A 16,641-nucleotide genomic window follows, 5' to 3' on the forward strand; every position below is an offset into this window, starting at 1 on the left:
TCTAATGTTCTATGAGCCCATGCCTCCTGCTGCCTCCAGTGACTTTTGGTTAGCAGGTGCGCGTGCAGGAGATCACGGGTGGGCCGCTGGGGTCATGCCACGGGGTTGACGGAGACTCCAGCCCTGGAGGCCGGGATAGTGACCTTTGGTGTGAGCCGTGGTGTGGGGGACACTGGTGTGTGATGAGGCCTTCCTTCTGCGCTGAGTGTGTCGATTGTTTCCCTCAGACCTACACAGCAGGCCCAGAAAAGGTTTTCGGCCTACGGCAAGTGGACAGGTGGTTCTTGGCTTTAGGGTGCTCAAAGCAGTCTTGAGGGGCCGCTACGGTTTCACTGGTAGTGAAGCCGCTGCGTTCGCAGCTTTACGTAAGCACAGAGTAAGTGTTCAGGTTCCTAACATTTTCCTTTCTTGCCAGCTCTGGAGGTCTCAAGTGTGCTCACACTCACACCTGGCTCCCTGCACAGTAGCCACAGGTGGCCAGCTGCTGGCTGCCACATTGGTCAGCCCAGCTCCTGTGTAAGCCCCTGTACAAGCAAGGCCTCGCCTCTGGACAAACGCAGAGCTGTGCCGCATGCACAGGAGAGGGTTTCTGAGATCACACATTCAGAGCCTGAGGGTCTGGGTGAGGGGTTTCGTGGTTCAAGGCTGTGTGCTTCCGAACAGCTTAGAGAAATGTGTGTGTGTGTGTGTGTGTGTGTGTGTGTGTGTGTGTGTGTGTGTATGTTGGTCTGATCCCCACAGGCACTTCCAAGGCAGGTGACCCCCTGTGTTGCTCCCTTAGGGGCCCAGGTTGAGCTGACTGGTGCAGGCAGGAGATGCTGGCCAGAGCCCTCACCCCACCTTAGCGTGGGCGTGTTCCTGAAGCTCACGGCACAATCTCCTTGCTCGCTATCCAACTGCAAGGAGGCCCGTGGAGTCTCTAAGAGGAGCTCTGTTGCACCCTCTCCATCGCGTTTCGTGAAGCTCTAGATCAGGTTCCCATCCAAGGGTGTGAGCTCGCCTGCCGGCTACAGCACCCCAGCAGCCGAAGATCGGGGCCACCGTCAGCACTTCCTTCAAGTGGCGCTTTGAGGGCAACACGCTGACTCTGTCTCTCTGGCTTTTCTTTCAAGATGAATGACTTTGGAATCAAGAACATGGACCAAGTGGCCCCTGTCGCTAACAGCTTTCGAGGAACACTCAAGGTATGTGCTTATTACGTTTCCTGGACCATCTCGGAAGCTCTATTAGTAAGAGGCAGGAACCCATGCAGACCCGGGCCCCAGAAGTCGCTGTCCGGGGCGGGTTTTAAATCCCTTAGCTGTGTGGCTCTGTGGAAACTGCTTGAGCCTGTTCTGTGCTGTGAAGTGGGTGTCTTGATGCTCTGGGTATCTGCCCCCCAGGTCTAAAAGCAGTTGACTTGCGGATGAGGTGTTGAGGTCCATTCCTGAGGCTTCTTTCAAGCTGGAGAACAGCTCCCACATCTTACAGAGAGCAGCAAAGATGTAGGCCTCCCCTTTTCGTCTGCTCAGGAGTGCTCAGGGCCGAGCCTGGAGGCTGATTGTTTCTTACTTCTTTACTTGTATTTCCTTGTGCCTGTGCACACCTGCCATGACAGAGACAGAGGAGAGTTTGTGGGAGTCAGCACCCTCCTTCCTTCCACCATGAAGGTCCTGGGTCTTGAACTCAGGCCGCCAGGCTTGGCTCCAAGTGCCCAACTGGTCGGTCTCCGCGTTCCCCGTTCAGTTTATGGGCTAACACGGGAGGCTGAGAATGAGCGTCTTGTGCTGCCTCCATGAGGAGGGGCTGTGCCCCTGAGGCTGTAGGGAGCTGCTGTCTGCTGTGCAACAGCAGGCCTGGTTATGCAAACCCCATACAGATGAAAGATGAAAGGGCTGGCTCCCCTGTGTGAACAGTCTTCATGGTGTGTCTGTGAGATGTTGTGAATTCGTGTTGGAACTCTTGTAGCATAAACTGTTAATTTCTCTCTCTCTCTCTCTCTCTTGCTCTGTGTGTGTGTGTGTGTAGGTGTAGGTGTCATACTGAGGCCAGTGGTGAACATCTTTATTGCTGTCCACTTTGTTTTTTGAGAAAGCATCTCTCACTGACCTTGCTGCTAGCCAGCTGGCCTAGTCCAGGATTAAAGGTGACAGACCGCCTCTAGAGTTGGTTCTGCCTTCCGAGGGGGTCCCCCGACAGCCTGACATGGGTTCTCGGGAGCCTAACTTGTGACCTCACACTTGCCCAGCGGATGCTCGCTCTGCTGAGCCGTCTCCAGTGTCCTGAACCACTTTGAAGCTTAGATGTCCAGTGGCAGAACATAACCCATTTTTTCCCTGTCATATGTTGTTATCGAATGCTAGTGTGTTTGCTTGTTTGATTGAATCATGTGCCTAAAGCATGGCAGGAATGGTATAAGGAATTAGTGTGAGGGAGCTGAAGCTACACACCCTGAGAAAAACCCTTCAGTGAACAGAGAGAACCTGCTGACTCTGCATTTGGAGAAGATGCCAGCTTCTGTGTTGAAATGTGTAGCAAGGGCTTCCCATTGTTCTTTGACTTCCTGGTTTTAAAGAAAGAACTTCCAGAAGGGCACTTCCTGGAGGCCTGGGCAGTGCTTGGGGGAGTTTTTGTTGTTGTTCAACATCTACTTAATATTTCATCCAGATCCTCCCGGGGTGAAGTCCTGGGTAGGCCCAGGTGAGAGCGTCACGTTCCCCAGTGGGCCTGCCCTCCACGTGGTTGGTGTGCCCCAGGAGCTGAGGACTTGGGGCTGCCGCTGGCAGCGTGCCCTTTGGGGCAGCATGTCAGCCACTCTGCATTTCTGGAGCGGAGGCCCAGTGCTGGGCTGATGTGATTTGCAAATGTGTTACACATTCATGGGCCCATGACTCAACACATGGGTCATTGTGTTACACATGGTGTGGGATTTCCAGATTGTGTTGGGAAACAGAACTTTTTTTCACGATTCCTAAACACTCTGGGCGTGTTCCTAAACACCAGGGGTGGACCAGCCTGGCCAGGCGTTATTCACAGTCCTGCCGTTCAGGGCTGCTCTGTTTCACAGATTACCGACATTTATGAAACATCCAAGTTTTCCTGAAAATCTCCCTGTAGTCGGTTTGAAGTTGCTTTTCACAATCTTTTATTTTTATCACAGAAAACATAAAGTGTTTTTTTTTTTTTTAACAGATTATTATCTGAACCTCTGGGTTGCTGAGGAAGGAAGGTCTCCTTCCTACGTGGTAGATAATTCAGTGTAGCTGCCCAGAGGCAAAAATAGCTGGCTGCTGTCAGTTCCCCATGTCTTTCCAGCTTTGGCTCTTCACTTGCGCTGCCTCCCACCACACACCCGCTGGGTCATGTCTTGCTCACTCACCCCGTCTGATGAACCGCGCTGCTCTCCCTGGCGCGGCTCTCGGTGTGGTGTAAGATGCTGGCTTTCGTTGGGTTTAGTTGATTGATTTAGGTAGGTTGTGCAGAGTAACTAACCTCCCGGGCCACCTGAGCCCTGAGCTGAAGCGTCTAGAGAGAGGTAGCCTTGTTTGGGTTACTCTGAACTCGGGAGTGTGTGTCCAGTGCTGAGAGGCCGTTGGGGCACGCAGGAGGGTCGCTGTGGACCTGTGCAGAAGCTCGGCGCCAGGTGAGCTCACGTGCACCTCTCTCTCTTCCCGTGTCCTCCAGCGCCAGCCGGCCTTTGACACCTTCGACGGCTCCCTGTTTGCTGTGTTCCCCTCGCTCAGTGAGGACCAGACGCTCCAGGAAGTGCCCACAGGCTTGGATTCTGTCTCCCACGGTAATGCGCTCCCCCAGCCTGGCGGAGTGGCTCCCCTCGGCCGCCGGGCTGCCGGACGAGCAGTTCGTAGCAGGCTGCTCTCCAGCCAGCGTGCCTGGGTGTGGGTGCAGGAAGTCTGATAGAGGTCTGGGCCTCCCAGGAGGCCGTCCTCCTCTGTGTGAATAGACTGGCCACTCTGAGGTCTTCACGTGTGAACTGGGAACGTGTCACTCACAGCCAGGAGCCCTGACAGTCTCACCTTCCGTATTTTCACACCGTTCCTTAACTCGCTGGGCACAGGCCGCACTCAGAACCATGCAGTCAAGCTAGGACAGAGTAAAATCCCGTGCTTTGAACACTTCTGGCAATTTTGTGTCAGCCTCCATCCACAGTGGTCCTCGGCTGTGCACAGGTTGGACACACCTGAGGCCTTCTGAACTAATCTGTTCAGTTTAAAGTACATTTTAGGGGGAAATGGTATCTGTGCATGAAGTTGTGCAAAATATTTGATTTTTATTTTAAAACTTTGGAGCACGTGTGTACACACGCACACACACACACGAACACACACGAGGACTTTGCTGGCTTGGAACTCCCTGTGTAGCACAGGTTATCTCATTTTTCTCCTCTCTCTGTCTCCCCAATTCTGGGATACAGCTGCGGGCCACCCAGCTCGTGTTCGCTCTGGATTTCTCTCTTTGTAAGCATAACTCTAGGAATCCTAACTGGCGTGGGTTCCTCATGTCATTGCTTCCCTTTTTAAAGAAAAAAAGTAGCATGTCAGATTATATTTCTGTGATTACCATAATAGGGTAGACTTTGAAAAAGTCTTTTCTTGTTTGCTTTTGGCCATGGCGGTGCGAGACCCCTGCACGCCAGGGGCATGGCACCCCGGTGCATGGCTAGCTGTGTTCCCTTAAGGAGTCGCGGCAGCTTTTGTGCTCAGGTCTCTGTGGACGGGCCTGATCCTGAGCGTCTGTTGACATCGGCCGTGAGTCCTGACGTCCCTGAGTCCTGACGTCCCTGTGCTCTCTCCCTAGATGCAGCCAGCTGCGAGCTGCCCTTGCTCACTCCCTGCAGCAAGGCAGTGATGAGCCAAGCCCTAAAAGCCACCTTCAGCGGCTTCCACAAGGAGCAGCGGCGTCTTGGCATTCCCAAAAGTAAGTGCTGGGCTCTGAGGCTGCTGAGCCCCAGAGGACGCATGTGCGGGCCTGGGTTGCCTGGCAAGAAGTAGCAGGAATATAGCCACCCTGAGCCTGTGGCCCCCAGGCGCCGAGGCTCCATCAAACACCAAGCCGAAAGCTGCTGGTGTCTTCTGCCTGGGTTGTAGCACAGCTGTGTCCTGGTTATTTCTCGGGTGTGGAGCTATCTGGGCTTGGACTGTAAGGGTCCCTGGCCTCCCCGCCTTCCAGCTGTTCACTGGTGTTTTCTCCCCCCCTCCCCCTCTAGACCCCTGGCTGTGGAGCCAGCAGCAGGTGTGCCAGTGGCTGCTCTGGGCCAGTAACGAGTTCAGCCTGGTCAACGTGAACCTGCAGCGCTTTGGCATGAATGGCCAGACGCTGTGCAACTTGGGCAAGGAGCGCTTCCTGGAGCTGGCACCTGACTTCGTGGGCGACATCCTCTGGGAGCACCTGGAGCAGATGCTCAAAGGTCAGGCTGCGGCCCGCCCCCCCCCAGGCTACGCAGTGGTAGAGCCCATTGCCTCAGATGGGGCATGTTGCAGGTCTTCGTTCCCCTGAGAGAAGTGTGCTGGATGCTCTCGGAGTGCCAGGTGTGGCCACGAGGCAGCAGCCTGAGTCACCAGATGGCTGGCTGTCGCCAGGCTGTACTGGTCGTGCCAGCCCAGAGCACCCTAGGTATGTAGGCCGGCCAGGGTGCCAGGCAGGTGAGGTCACTGGGAGCGCCGAGAGGGACAGAGTGCCTGTGAGGGAGGCAGGCACGCCGTGACGCCACTCTGCTGGCGACTGTGGAAAGCGGGCTCAGTGGTCAGTACACACTGAAGTGTAAAATCGGACACTGAACTCGGAACACGAGGCTAGAGACACTCTCGCCTTAGGCCTTAAAGACCAGGGAGACCTGCCCAGGTGACTTGGTTTAATGAGGGACAGTCGCAGTAAGACTAACTTAAGTTTAAAAAAAAAGTAAGAAATTGGTTAGCACCGTGTTTACACGGTCCGCTTTCAACGTGGAAACTCAGAGCCTCTTTTGGAGTTCTATTGCCAGGTGGGTTTAGCTACAGCTTTCTAGCGCTGAGGCAACCAACTTTGACGACTCCCTGCTTCTTGGGGAACACGGACTGGTCTTGCCCACATTTCCGGGCAGCCATTTATGCGGCAGGCCTGGCTGGCTGGTCTTTGGCCCAGCGTGTGCATTTGGCAAATGTGGTGGTGTTACCTAGTCAGGCTACTTACACACGCTTGGCCTGCAGCTCTCACGGCATCCCAGACTCACCTGTAGATGGCGTTCACCCTTACAGGGGAGGGACCATGTCCATTTCCTTCCCCAAGGTTTCCCTGCCCTGCACAGACGGTGCCTCATTAGCACAGGCGTGAAATGAGTTCACACACTGGACCGCTCCAGACAGTGGCTTCATTGCTTTTGAAAAACTGCCCCAGATTATTAGAAAAATGTACCGTGATTTTTAAAAACAGACACATCTGGGGGTTGAAATCAAAGGGAACATGAAGGCTGAAGTGGGTTATTTCGATGTCCATAGAACAGCAGTGTGGAAGCGTTGCTCTTCCTGTGGAGTTGTTTGTTTTAGTTTCTTTTCATGCACGTTGGTGTTTTGCTGCCTGTATGTCTGTGTGAGGGTGCCAGATCCTGTGGGACTAGAGTTAGACGGTTGTGCGCAGCCGTGTGGGTGCTGGGAACTGAACTGGGCCCTTTGGGGGAGCAGCTGGTGCTCTTGACCACCGAGCTGTCCCCCAGCACCTCTTGTGCAGTCTTTTGGTTTGGTTTGGTTTTTTTGAGATAGGGTTTCCCTGTGTAGCCCTGGCTGTCCTGGAACTCTCTGTAGACCAGGCAGGCCTTGAACTCACAGAGATCCACCTGCCTCTGCCTCAGAGTGCTGGGATCAAAGGTGTGTCACTTTCTTGTGACATTTTCAATGTCTTCTGTGTCTACTTTTCAGAGAACCAAGAAAAGACGGAAGACCAATATGAAGAAAACTCACACCTCAACTCCGTTTCTCATTGGATCAACAGCAATACATTAGGTCAGTCAGGTGGACTATGCCGTGAGATCTCTGGTTTGGTCTCTCCAGCCCCGGGTGGCCTTGGCCTATGCTTCTTGGTGGCTACACATGGGCATCGAGCCACTAAGCCGCTGACACCTGGCAGACACAACTGAAAGGTGTGGTGAGAATCCGAGACCCTGACTCATCTGTACTCAGAGGTCTTAAAGGAGAACCAAGAGTGTAAACTATTCCTTGATGAGTTAGAATGCTGCTTACATATTTCGGATCACTGCTGTGTGACCATTTTAACTGGTCAGTTAAAATGGGAAACTAGCTTTCAGTGTGGGCCCTGGAAAACGCAGCATTGCCGAAGTGGCTCCTATAATCGCTAGGAGTCCACGCCACTCTGTAAAGTGTTTTAATAATGAGAAAAAGAGGTCAGTAGACCCTGCCAGAGTGTAACAGGGGGTGGATGGACCGAGTGTGAGGAAGACTCGCTGTGCTCTGGACCTGAGGCAGAACAGGCTCTTGGGGGCGGCTTAGTGGGGTGTGGGTACAGCTGTCGTCCAGCTGGCTGATTCCCGCTCTGTTCAGGCTTCGGTGTGGAGCAGGCTCCCTACGGGATGCAGGCACAAAGCTACCCCAAAGACAGCCTCTTGGACAGCGTGTGCCCGCCGTCCGCCACGCCCTCGGCCCTCGCCTCCGAGCAGGAGTTCCAGATGCTGCCCAAGTCCCGGCTCAGTACCGTCAGTGTCAACTACTGCTCTGTGGGCCAGGACTTCCCCGGTGGCAGCCTGAACTTGCTCACCAGCAGTTCCGGTAAGCACTCTAGAGGAAGGTTACCGTTTGTCGGGGCCTGCTGGGGAGGAGAGCTGCTGGGCAGCATGTCCTGCTCTCTGCCTTTGGAGGAGGCGGTTAAAGTGCCAGGCCACCTTCCGTGTGACTCACACGGATTCAGCCTGTTCAGATCCCTGGCCCGGGTTCTGCAGGATCGAGTGAGCAAGGTCGGGTGACTTAAAACCCTAAGTTCCGAGCGGTGGTGTGGCCCGCTGAGACACAGCAGTGTGCCGGCGGCCTTGTAAGGACGTGACATGCGTGATGCACGCGTCTCAGGTTGTGCGTTCGGTCGAAGTCACAGGGCTGTGTACAGCTGTGCCCCGGCCATCCGCGCAGACCCAGGAGTTTCCTCCTCGCAGCCCGCGAGGTTCCTCCGTTCCCAGCCGCCTCTGTAGGAGCAGCCCGTTGCCTTCTCAGCGTCCGGGACTGGCTTCTGCTGGCCTGGGGCTTCCCACAGATGGGCTTTGGCTGACTGTTTTCTTTGGGGTTTGTCTCCTGTCTGAGCTGACAACTGTTTGTCCGTTGTCGTCCGTGCTATGGCGGTGTTTGCTCTCGCTTGTGGTTAGATAGAGTCCTGCTGTAGGGAGCTCCGCCTTCTCCATCCTCTGGTTGTTGTCTGCATATGGAGTTGTCCTAAGAAATCAGCGTCTGAGTCTGGAGAGCGCTCGGAGGGGTCTGGCCGGCGCCGTGCCAGCTGCGTGCGTGGCGGGTAGTTGGCAGTGATGTGGGAGTCGGGGTCACAGTGCCCCACACCCTGGGGGTCTCAGCCTTGTTTGGTTGCCTTTACCAGGAAAGCCCAAGGAGCACGACTCCCCGGAGAGCGGCGGGGACAGCTTCGAGAGCTCTGACTCGCTGCTGCGCTCCTGGACCAGCCAGTCGTCGCTGCTGGACGTGCAGCGCGTGCCTTCCTTCGAGAGCTTCGAGGAGGACTGCAGCCAGGCGCTGTGCCTCAGCAAGCCCACCATGTCCTTCAAGGACTACATCCAGGAGCGGAGCGACCCGGTGGAGCAGGGCAAACCGGTTATCCCGGCAGCCGTGCTGGCTGGCTTCACCGGTGAGTGTCCATGCCAAGTGTCCATGCTGTGGCTGCGGCGGCTGCGGCGCCTGCCACGCTTGCCCGGGCCTCCTCACGTTTCCCTGTGGTACGCCAAGGTTTGCTGGACCCCCTGTCCCACCAGACTGGAGAAGCTTCCATGTCAGGATCTGGGGTGTGGGAAGATCCCAGGCCACACCCTCTGTCTGGGATGGGGTGGAGAGGGAGCAGTGACTCACACTCAGGATCTCCAGGAATGTAAGCCGGCCTGGGAAGGCCGAGCTGTTTACCTCTCCAGGCAGAGAGCTGACCTTAATTAACGCTGTTTTCAGACCCAGAGAGCTTCAAAACTGGGGCAGAAACACCAGGAATGTTCATTTTCGTTGCTTTAGATGCCTTTAAATAGGACCCTCTTCTCACACGCAGGCCATAAGACACCATGGTTTTTAAAAACCCACTTTGAAAAATATGAGATTAAAATGAGGATTCGTGGACTCTCTTCTCAAAGACAAATGGCCACGTATGTGTGTAAAGATTGGTGAAGGGGCTTGAGCCTGAGGCTGTTGTGGTGCATAGGGTCTAAGAACTGCTGAGGAACCCCACAGCGTGGGAGCCCCACCGGATGGTAGCGGTTCTGATTGCTGGTTGGCCTGTGGCCCACAGTGGTATCGTGGGTGCTGTGGGAACCCAGTGGGTTCCGAGGTGACACGTGAGTCAGCTCCCTGTGGCTCAGCCCAGGGTCTCTCTGCTTCCCCACAGCCTCTTATATTTGAGGCCAAGGTGACAGCTGAGCTTGGGGTCAGATCTTGGCTTTTCTTCCCTAAACCGTGACAGGGACCCAAGACAAGTCTCTGTACACCCGTAAGAGAGGCGGGGCTGCGGCAAGCCTCTCTCAGAGTGGTGGTTCTGGGTACCTGGGTAGCAGCGACAGACAGTTGTGGGTGTAGGTCACCCGCGCCTGTGCGTATGTCCGCGCATCAAGTCTCACTATACAGTTTGCTGATGGTCATGAGGAACGCGCCTGGGATGAAATGGCTCTTGAGTGCCCGCCCCAGCTCCCCTGGGCATTTCCAGATGTAAACTCTTGGGGCTCTTGCACAGGAAAGCACCGAACAGCAGGAGGGCTGGTGCTGCCGAGAGTGGCCGGTCCTGCACCCCAGGACAGGCAGGGTGCGGAGGAGGCGCCCTGCTGAGCTGGGCAGGCGGCTGTGTGGCTCCCACCCCTTCAGATGCTTCCTGGGGTCTGGCACCCCGAGGCCTCACCCACTCAGTGCCCAGCAGGGTACTCCAGGCGGCCTGGTCACTGGGAGGGTCAGATCGCGGCTGCCCCCGTGTAACCCCGTGTAACCCGCCTCCCATCACCCGCAGGGAGTGGACCAATCCAGCTGTGGCAGTTCCTTCTGGAGCTGCTGTCCGACAAGTCCTGCCAGTCCTTCATCAGCTGGACAGGGGACGGATGGGAGTTCAAGCTCGCTGACCCTGATGAGGTACGGCGCCTGCGCTCTCAGCCCCAGGTCATCACACTGGGTCCTGGAGCCAGCGCGGGGAACCGGGAGCCCTCCTCCACCAGGAAGCCCTGCTCTTAGGCTGGCCGAACTGCAGCCATGGCCTTGTTGATGAATGGGCCTGCTGTCCTGGGCAGTGCCCTCCTCCCTCTGTAGACATTGTCTGGTGACCCTTGGTGGGTTCTAGAGGGAGTTCACCTTTATCCCTAGTTAGACAAGGCACACAGCAGCCAGGCATTGGGTTGGCATTGGGGTGCCCTGATGGAGAAGGCTTTGGGAGGCACAAAGCCTCTTTGGGAGGCACAGTGCCAGTGATACACGTCATCTGTCACCTGTCTGTCTGGGGGAGTACATATGTCTCCCGGGCCAGAATAGTCTCTTCAGCGGTCACAGGGCTTGAAATGCCTCAGCCGGCGGAGTGGTTGGCTCCTTGCTGGCGCCCAAGGGCGCCATCCCCGGCGCCATAACTCAGGTGTGAGGACCGTGCCTGCCTGTAATCACAGCACCCTGTGCGAGGTGGGGGGAGCAGAGGCTGGAGGCTAAGACCTTCAAGGTCATCCTCCCCAATCTGGAGTACAGGAGGTTCTGTCTGGCTTTTTAAAAGAGTGAGAGAAAAAAAAAGAAAGAAGGGGGCGTACGAACTATGGCGGATGGCTGCCAGCAGTGGCCCGGTTGGAGGCACTCCCAGCTCCACACGGTGGGCCCAGGAGGCTTTGTTGAGATGGAGCCGGGGACTCACTGGCTCTTGTACCTGGAAATGTGCACGAATTTGAAGTGACCCCTGTGACTGTTGGGCTCCCTAGTGTGAGCGCCCGGGGTCTGGGGAGCCGCTTCTGGCTCAAGAGCGGACACGCTGACTCTGTCCTTTCTCCCCAAAGGTGGCCCGCCGGTGGGGGAAGAGGAAGAACAAGCCGAAGATGAACTACGAGAAGCTGAGCCGCGGCCTGCGCTACTACTACGACAAGAACATCATCCACAAGACGTCGGGGAAGCGCTACGTCTACCGCTTTGTGTGCGACCTTCAGAACTTGCTGGGGTTTGCCCCCGAGGAGCTGCACGCCATCCTGGGTGTCCAGCCTGACACGGAAGACTGAGCTCCTCAGGGCCACCCTGAGCCGGCCCCGAGCGCAGGGACTGAGTGGGAAGGCCGTCCTGGCCCACGCTGCAGAGACCCACGGGAGGGCAGGATGGAGCCCCTCGGGGAGAGCCACACGCAGCCGTGACCTTCCTTCTCCCTTGCCTCTTCCACAAGCCAGCTCCCCGTGGCGGAAACTGGCATGGCCTCTGTCCCGAGGCAAGCCCCGGAAGGGAAGAGGCTCTGGAAGCCGCTGTGGCACCGCGCAGGCCGAGGGCAGATCGCGATCTTTCCGGCGATTTGAGATGCTCCAGGAGCCAGCATGATGCGGACACACAAACACTGAGAGACGTGTCTTTCCTTTGGCCTTTTGCCACCAGGAGTAGCAGAGGCCGCCCCGCCATGAGAGAGGTGGAGGGCGGTGGGCGCCCCATTTCAGAAGTTAGTTTGTACATATTGTTGTACCTTTAATTGTCAGAATCCTCCAGCAGCTCTATTTAACAGAAATTGTATATTGTATTTAAAGTGATTATAACCTGTTTGAATCAAGAATGCAGATCCCTGCTAGGTTATGCATTGTTCCCCTCGTATACAGGAACGTCCATTTACACAGACGTCACCTCTCAGGGCCCACTGAGAGAAATCAAAACACGCTGTTCTCATTTTTGTTACCAACAGGAATGGGGTCTGAAGGATGACCCTAGTTTTTACTTCTGTTTTGTTTTATTATTGTTATTTTAGTTCTGGCTTGCTCATTATCTGGCCAGGATTTTGTATGTTGGGATTTTTTTTATAAGACTCTTAATGTTATTATTTGAGCGTGCATCTGGCCTTTCCATTTTCTCCTGGACTGTAGAAGCTGCAAAGCAGTATTTTTCTTGACAAATGGCACATGTTTTCCACATCCCTGCATGCCATCAGTTTATACACAAACACTGAAGTGTATTTTATTTTTTTGATGTGACTATGTTTTCCAGGCAGCTCCCCTCCCCCGAGCCAGGCTTTCCTTCCTTTGCCCCAGGTGTCCTGTACGACAGCAACAAGAAGACTATTTTTGGAAATATATGACTCCTTTTCAGAGACCAGAAGGGCTTTATGTAGCAGCTATTTTTACTGCAAAAGTAACTCACTGGAAAAAAAATGTAATTTGTATGAAAGCTTTATTTTTATCTTCACTTGTGTAAAGGGAGAGGTGTTGGGCAGGGCTGAGGAGAACGGGAGGGATCTCCCATCAGTCTTAACCTTAAATGGAGCGTGGCGCTTCCGCCTCTCTGTGCTGCCATGTTCTTCCTGTCTGGGTTGCATGCTCTGCTTTCTGCTCCGTGTCCTCAGAGAGTTTACTCCTCTTATTTTCTTGGCCATGGATGATGCCCAGCAGCACAGGCAGGACAAGCGGGAGGGGGACAGTGTTGGTGCAGTCACTTGTTTTTGAAAGCGGATGGGTTTGCCCTTTATTAGCAGGGTTGCCTGGGGCCAGCAAGTGATACTGATGAAGAGTCATCATGCTGCGAGACCACGCAGGGACGCAGGAGCAGCTGGGGCCTGCTGTGCCAGCCCTGGGGTGTTCTGCGGGTAAGCACAGGATCTGTTTGTTGCTGGGACATCTGTCTGTCACGTAAACACATGGGACTAAGCACAGTTCTCTCAGAAGCTCAGCCATCAGGCCGCTCCTGTGCGGGTGAGCCACGTGAACTTGCCAAGGTTAGCCTGAGTTTTGTCAGCCAAGATGGGAGTTTTACATGGTTTCGGAAGTCCTCGGAAGTATTTGGTGCGGTCTTACGTATGAAGGTTTTGTAATTTGGCCTTTTATTTCTCAAATAATAAAGTATTTGGTCAAGCCAATGCCTCCATAATGCTGGCTCCTTGGACTAGTCCTCTCTCGTCTGACACAGAGGAGGTAGATGAGAATTTGGACCCGTTATGAACCCTTGTCTGTGTGACCTGGAAGTCCAGTCTACCTACAGCTCAAACACAGAAACAAGATGGAAACCACTGAGCCCTTCCTCAAAGAATTAGGAAACAACCTGCGGTGAAACCTCTGCCTGGGAGAGGGTTGGAATAGAAGTTTGGAGAGAAGAGATTTTAGGAAGCTGTGAGAAACGCTGGAGTGTGAAGTTGAAGCATCTTCCACGGCCTTGAGGTGACAGTGTAATTGATCATAGTACGTGTTCTGACCCCAGGATGTTCCCACACTCCAGAGCCCACAAGGACAGTAAGAGTCCACATCCATGCCTCACTGCTCCCTCAGGCTCACCAGGGGCTCACATCGATGCCCTGTGCCCTCCAGGTTGCTGGTGGTAAACCCCAGTCCTAGCCATCCCTGGTTATCTTATTACAAATTAAATTTAGAGAAATTAAGTTAGGGCTAGAGAGGCGGGGCAGCTCAGCCATTAGGAACGCTTGCTGCTCTTGAAGGGACCCAGGTTTGGTTCTCAGCTCCCACTGGAAGCTCACAACCACCCATAGCTGCGTTTTAGGGCATCCAGCACTCTCTGGCTTCTGTGGCAATGCAAGCATGTGGTGCACACGGGCAGACAAACACAGTGTTTGCAGTGTTTAGAAGTTTCATTTCAAAATCACATTAGCATAATAGCGCTTAAGGTTTTTTTCAAGTATAGTATTTCTGTGCTTGCACATCTCTTCAGTGTTTGGGCTCTTGGGTCTTGAGTACATAAAGAAAATTAGGCCTAACAGATTCATAAGCAAATCAAGAAAGAGCATTCAATGGCTGTGTCAGATACTGTGGATATTCAATATGCTGCTGCATTTTACATGGTAACAAGAGGAAGGTAGCCATGGTCCCATGCAGCCATGCAGCAAGCTTCCTGTTGCTGTGTTCTGCCACATCTGTCTATCTTGGATCTTTGCCTACGTGTGATTTTGGAATATGAATTTATTATTTAGAAAATAACCTCTTCAAATGATAACACCATTTAGCAGACACTGTCAAAGGGTTACTGGACTCAGTATCACTGCCTGTCTTTACAGAAAAGCTCCAGGAAATTTATCAGCCTCACAGTGACATACACAAATTCTTAAACATTGAAAGTTCAACCTTTTATCAACAACCATCTTTTCCTAAGTGATTTACTTTGAAGTGTCACGCTTGTCTTACTTAATTTTAAGAAACAACCAGCCAAATATTCTTGATACTGTTTACTAATTCTTCTTTTCAGGTAAAATACGGTATTTGAATGAAGTGGTTAGTTTAGCAGCAACTCAAACATGGCTACATTTCTGTGGGGCCAGTCAATCATACGTTACACAAGACTTCTGTTACAGAAGTTGAGAAGAGGTATGTTCTGTGAGCAAATGAGTCTTAACTGCTTTATCAAGCCAGTTCTTATATGTGACCTTTGTGTAGGGGTTTTCCTTTTCTTCACAATGTAGTGAAGAAGGCAATGAGGTTCAGTCTGCCCTGACCTCTGAAGAGGCACCAGGAGTTTTAATAACTTTTGTGTGCATGCTAAGGCCAGTATCAACACAGTAAAAAAGAGTAACTATATTAGTATTATTATAAAATGTTTTTACCATAAGGATATTCATGAGACGATCTCAGGACTACACAGAGAGAGCCGTCTGAAAATGAGAGATGCTCGCAGACAACAAAAGGCAGAGACTATGGCAGAGGTAGACAAACGAACCCTGGACCCCAGTGTCCCTGTCTCCATCTCACCCCTTCCTAGTTAACAAGGACACATTTTCACTCAAGTACTTGAAAACTCCCATTTCTTGTTCCTTCACAATGCTCCACTCCAATCCTAAACCTTCTAAGAAAAATAGTGTATTTTGCCACATATTTTGACAGTTCTGAATCATACTGAATATAATTATCTGTTAATAAAAGTTTTCTGTGACTAAAACAAAATTCTTCAGATAATCTATAAAGAAAAAACATTTATCTGGGATCATTCAGGGAAGTGTCAGTCACTCCTTAGCATAAAAAGGCACATGATCAATGGATGTAATTGTTGGCAGATGGAATTCCACATCCTAATAGACACATGGTTTTTGACAAAGAAGCCAAACCTGCACACTGGAGAAAAGAGCATCTTCACACTCTTGGCCAAACTGAATAGCTGCGTGTAGAAGACTACAAACAGATTCACATCCGTCAGCACAAAACAGCCACAAACGGCCAGGAATTACACCAGAAGACCAAGGACCCTGGATCCCATGAAAAGGGAAAGTAAGGGATGAGTTTGAGCTCACTGGCCCAGGAAAAGAATTTCCGAATAGGATCTGATAGCACAGGCATTAAACCCAACAATCAATAAATAGAACTTCATGAAGCTGAAAAGCTTCTTATGGCAAAGGACATCATCAGACAGGATGGGAAGAGATCTTTATTAATTAATTATACATCTGAGAGAAGTTTAGTTTCTAGACTATTCAAAGAACTAAAAAACAACTCAATTAAAAAATCTCATACAGAAAGTTCTCAAAAGATGAAACACAAATGGGTGAGAAACAAAGAAATGCTCGGTGTCCTTACCTGTCAGGGGAATAAAAATTAAGAACAACTTTGGGATTTCATTTTACCCAGTCAGAACGGCCAAGATCAGTGAAATGATAGCACACGATGGCGAGGCTGAGGGAAAGGGGGATGCTTGCTCACTGTGCAGCCACTGTAAACAGCAGTGTTGGAGGGTGATAGGTTATCCCTGCTGAAAATGAGCCGATTCAAGCCAAATTAACAGTATGTGAATTCAGAGCCCCTGGGCTGGAAAGCACAGCACAGAGGACCTGGTATGCCAGCCACGCCCTGTAACTGGCAGAGACCAAGGGATGCTGGGAGAACCTGGGGCCAGGTCCACCCTGGTCAAGTGGGCACCTCAGCCACCTGGTTCAGGTACGAATCCCCGCAGACCATCCTCAAAAAGTCAGTCTAAAACACAATATCCAGCTATGCTACTCTTGGTCATAATACCCAAAGATTACTATAGAAATACTCGCTCATCTATGTTCATTACTGCTCTATTCAAAACAGCCAGAAACTGGAAACAGCCTAGATGTCCATCAACTAATAAATAATAAATATCCAGAATATTTACACAATGGAATATTTTGCAGCGGTTAACAAAAATTAAATTATGAAAAAAGGAAAAAATGAAATTATGAAACTTTCAGGCAAATAGATAGAGCTCTAGAAAAAATCATTATGGGTGAGGTAACCCAGACAAAGACAAATTTTGCATTTTTTCTCTAATGAGTGGATAATTTCTTTTAAGATTTACATATGTGTGGTTCTATGCAAAT

General features: G+C 52.3%; 1 protein-coding gene across 1 annotated transcript; it reads left to right on the forward strand.

The window, feature by feature from the left end:
* Window positions 1-1,112: 1,112 nt before the first annotated feature.
* Ets2 (ETS proto-oncogene 2, transcription factor) lies at window positions 1,113-13,235 on the forward strand. The gene is made up of 9 exons (XM_055614845.1): window positions 1,113-1,184; window positions 3,664-3,775; window positions 4,795-4,914; window positions 5,204-5,404; window positions 6,888-6,971; window positions 7,527-7,751; window positions 8,560-8,823; window positions 10,171-10,289; window positions 11,186-13,235. The coding sequence occupies exons 1-9, from the start codon at window positions 1,113-1,115 to the stop codon at window positions 11,399-11,401; spliced, it is 1,413 nt and encodes a 470-aa protein (XP_055470820.1). The 3' UTR covers window positions 11,402-13,235.
* The last annotated feature ends 3,406 nt before the right edge of the window (window positions 13,236-16,641 follow it).

Source organism: Psammomys obesus, unplaced genomic scaffold (assembly GCF_907164565.1).
Source record: "Psammomys obesus unplaced genomic scaffold, mPsaObe1.curated_primary_1811, whole genome shotgun sequence".
NCBI lineage: Eukaryota > Metazoa > Chordata > Mammalia > Rodentia > Muridae > Psammomys > Psammomys obesus.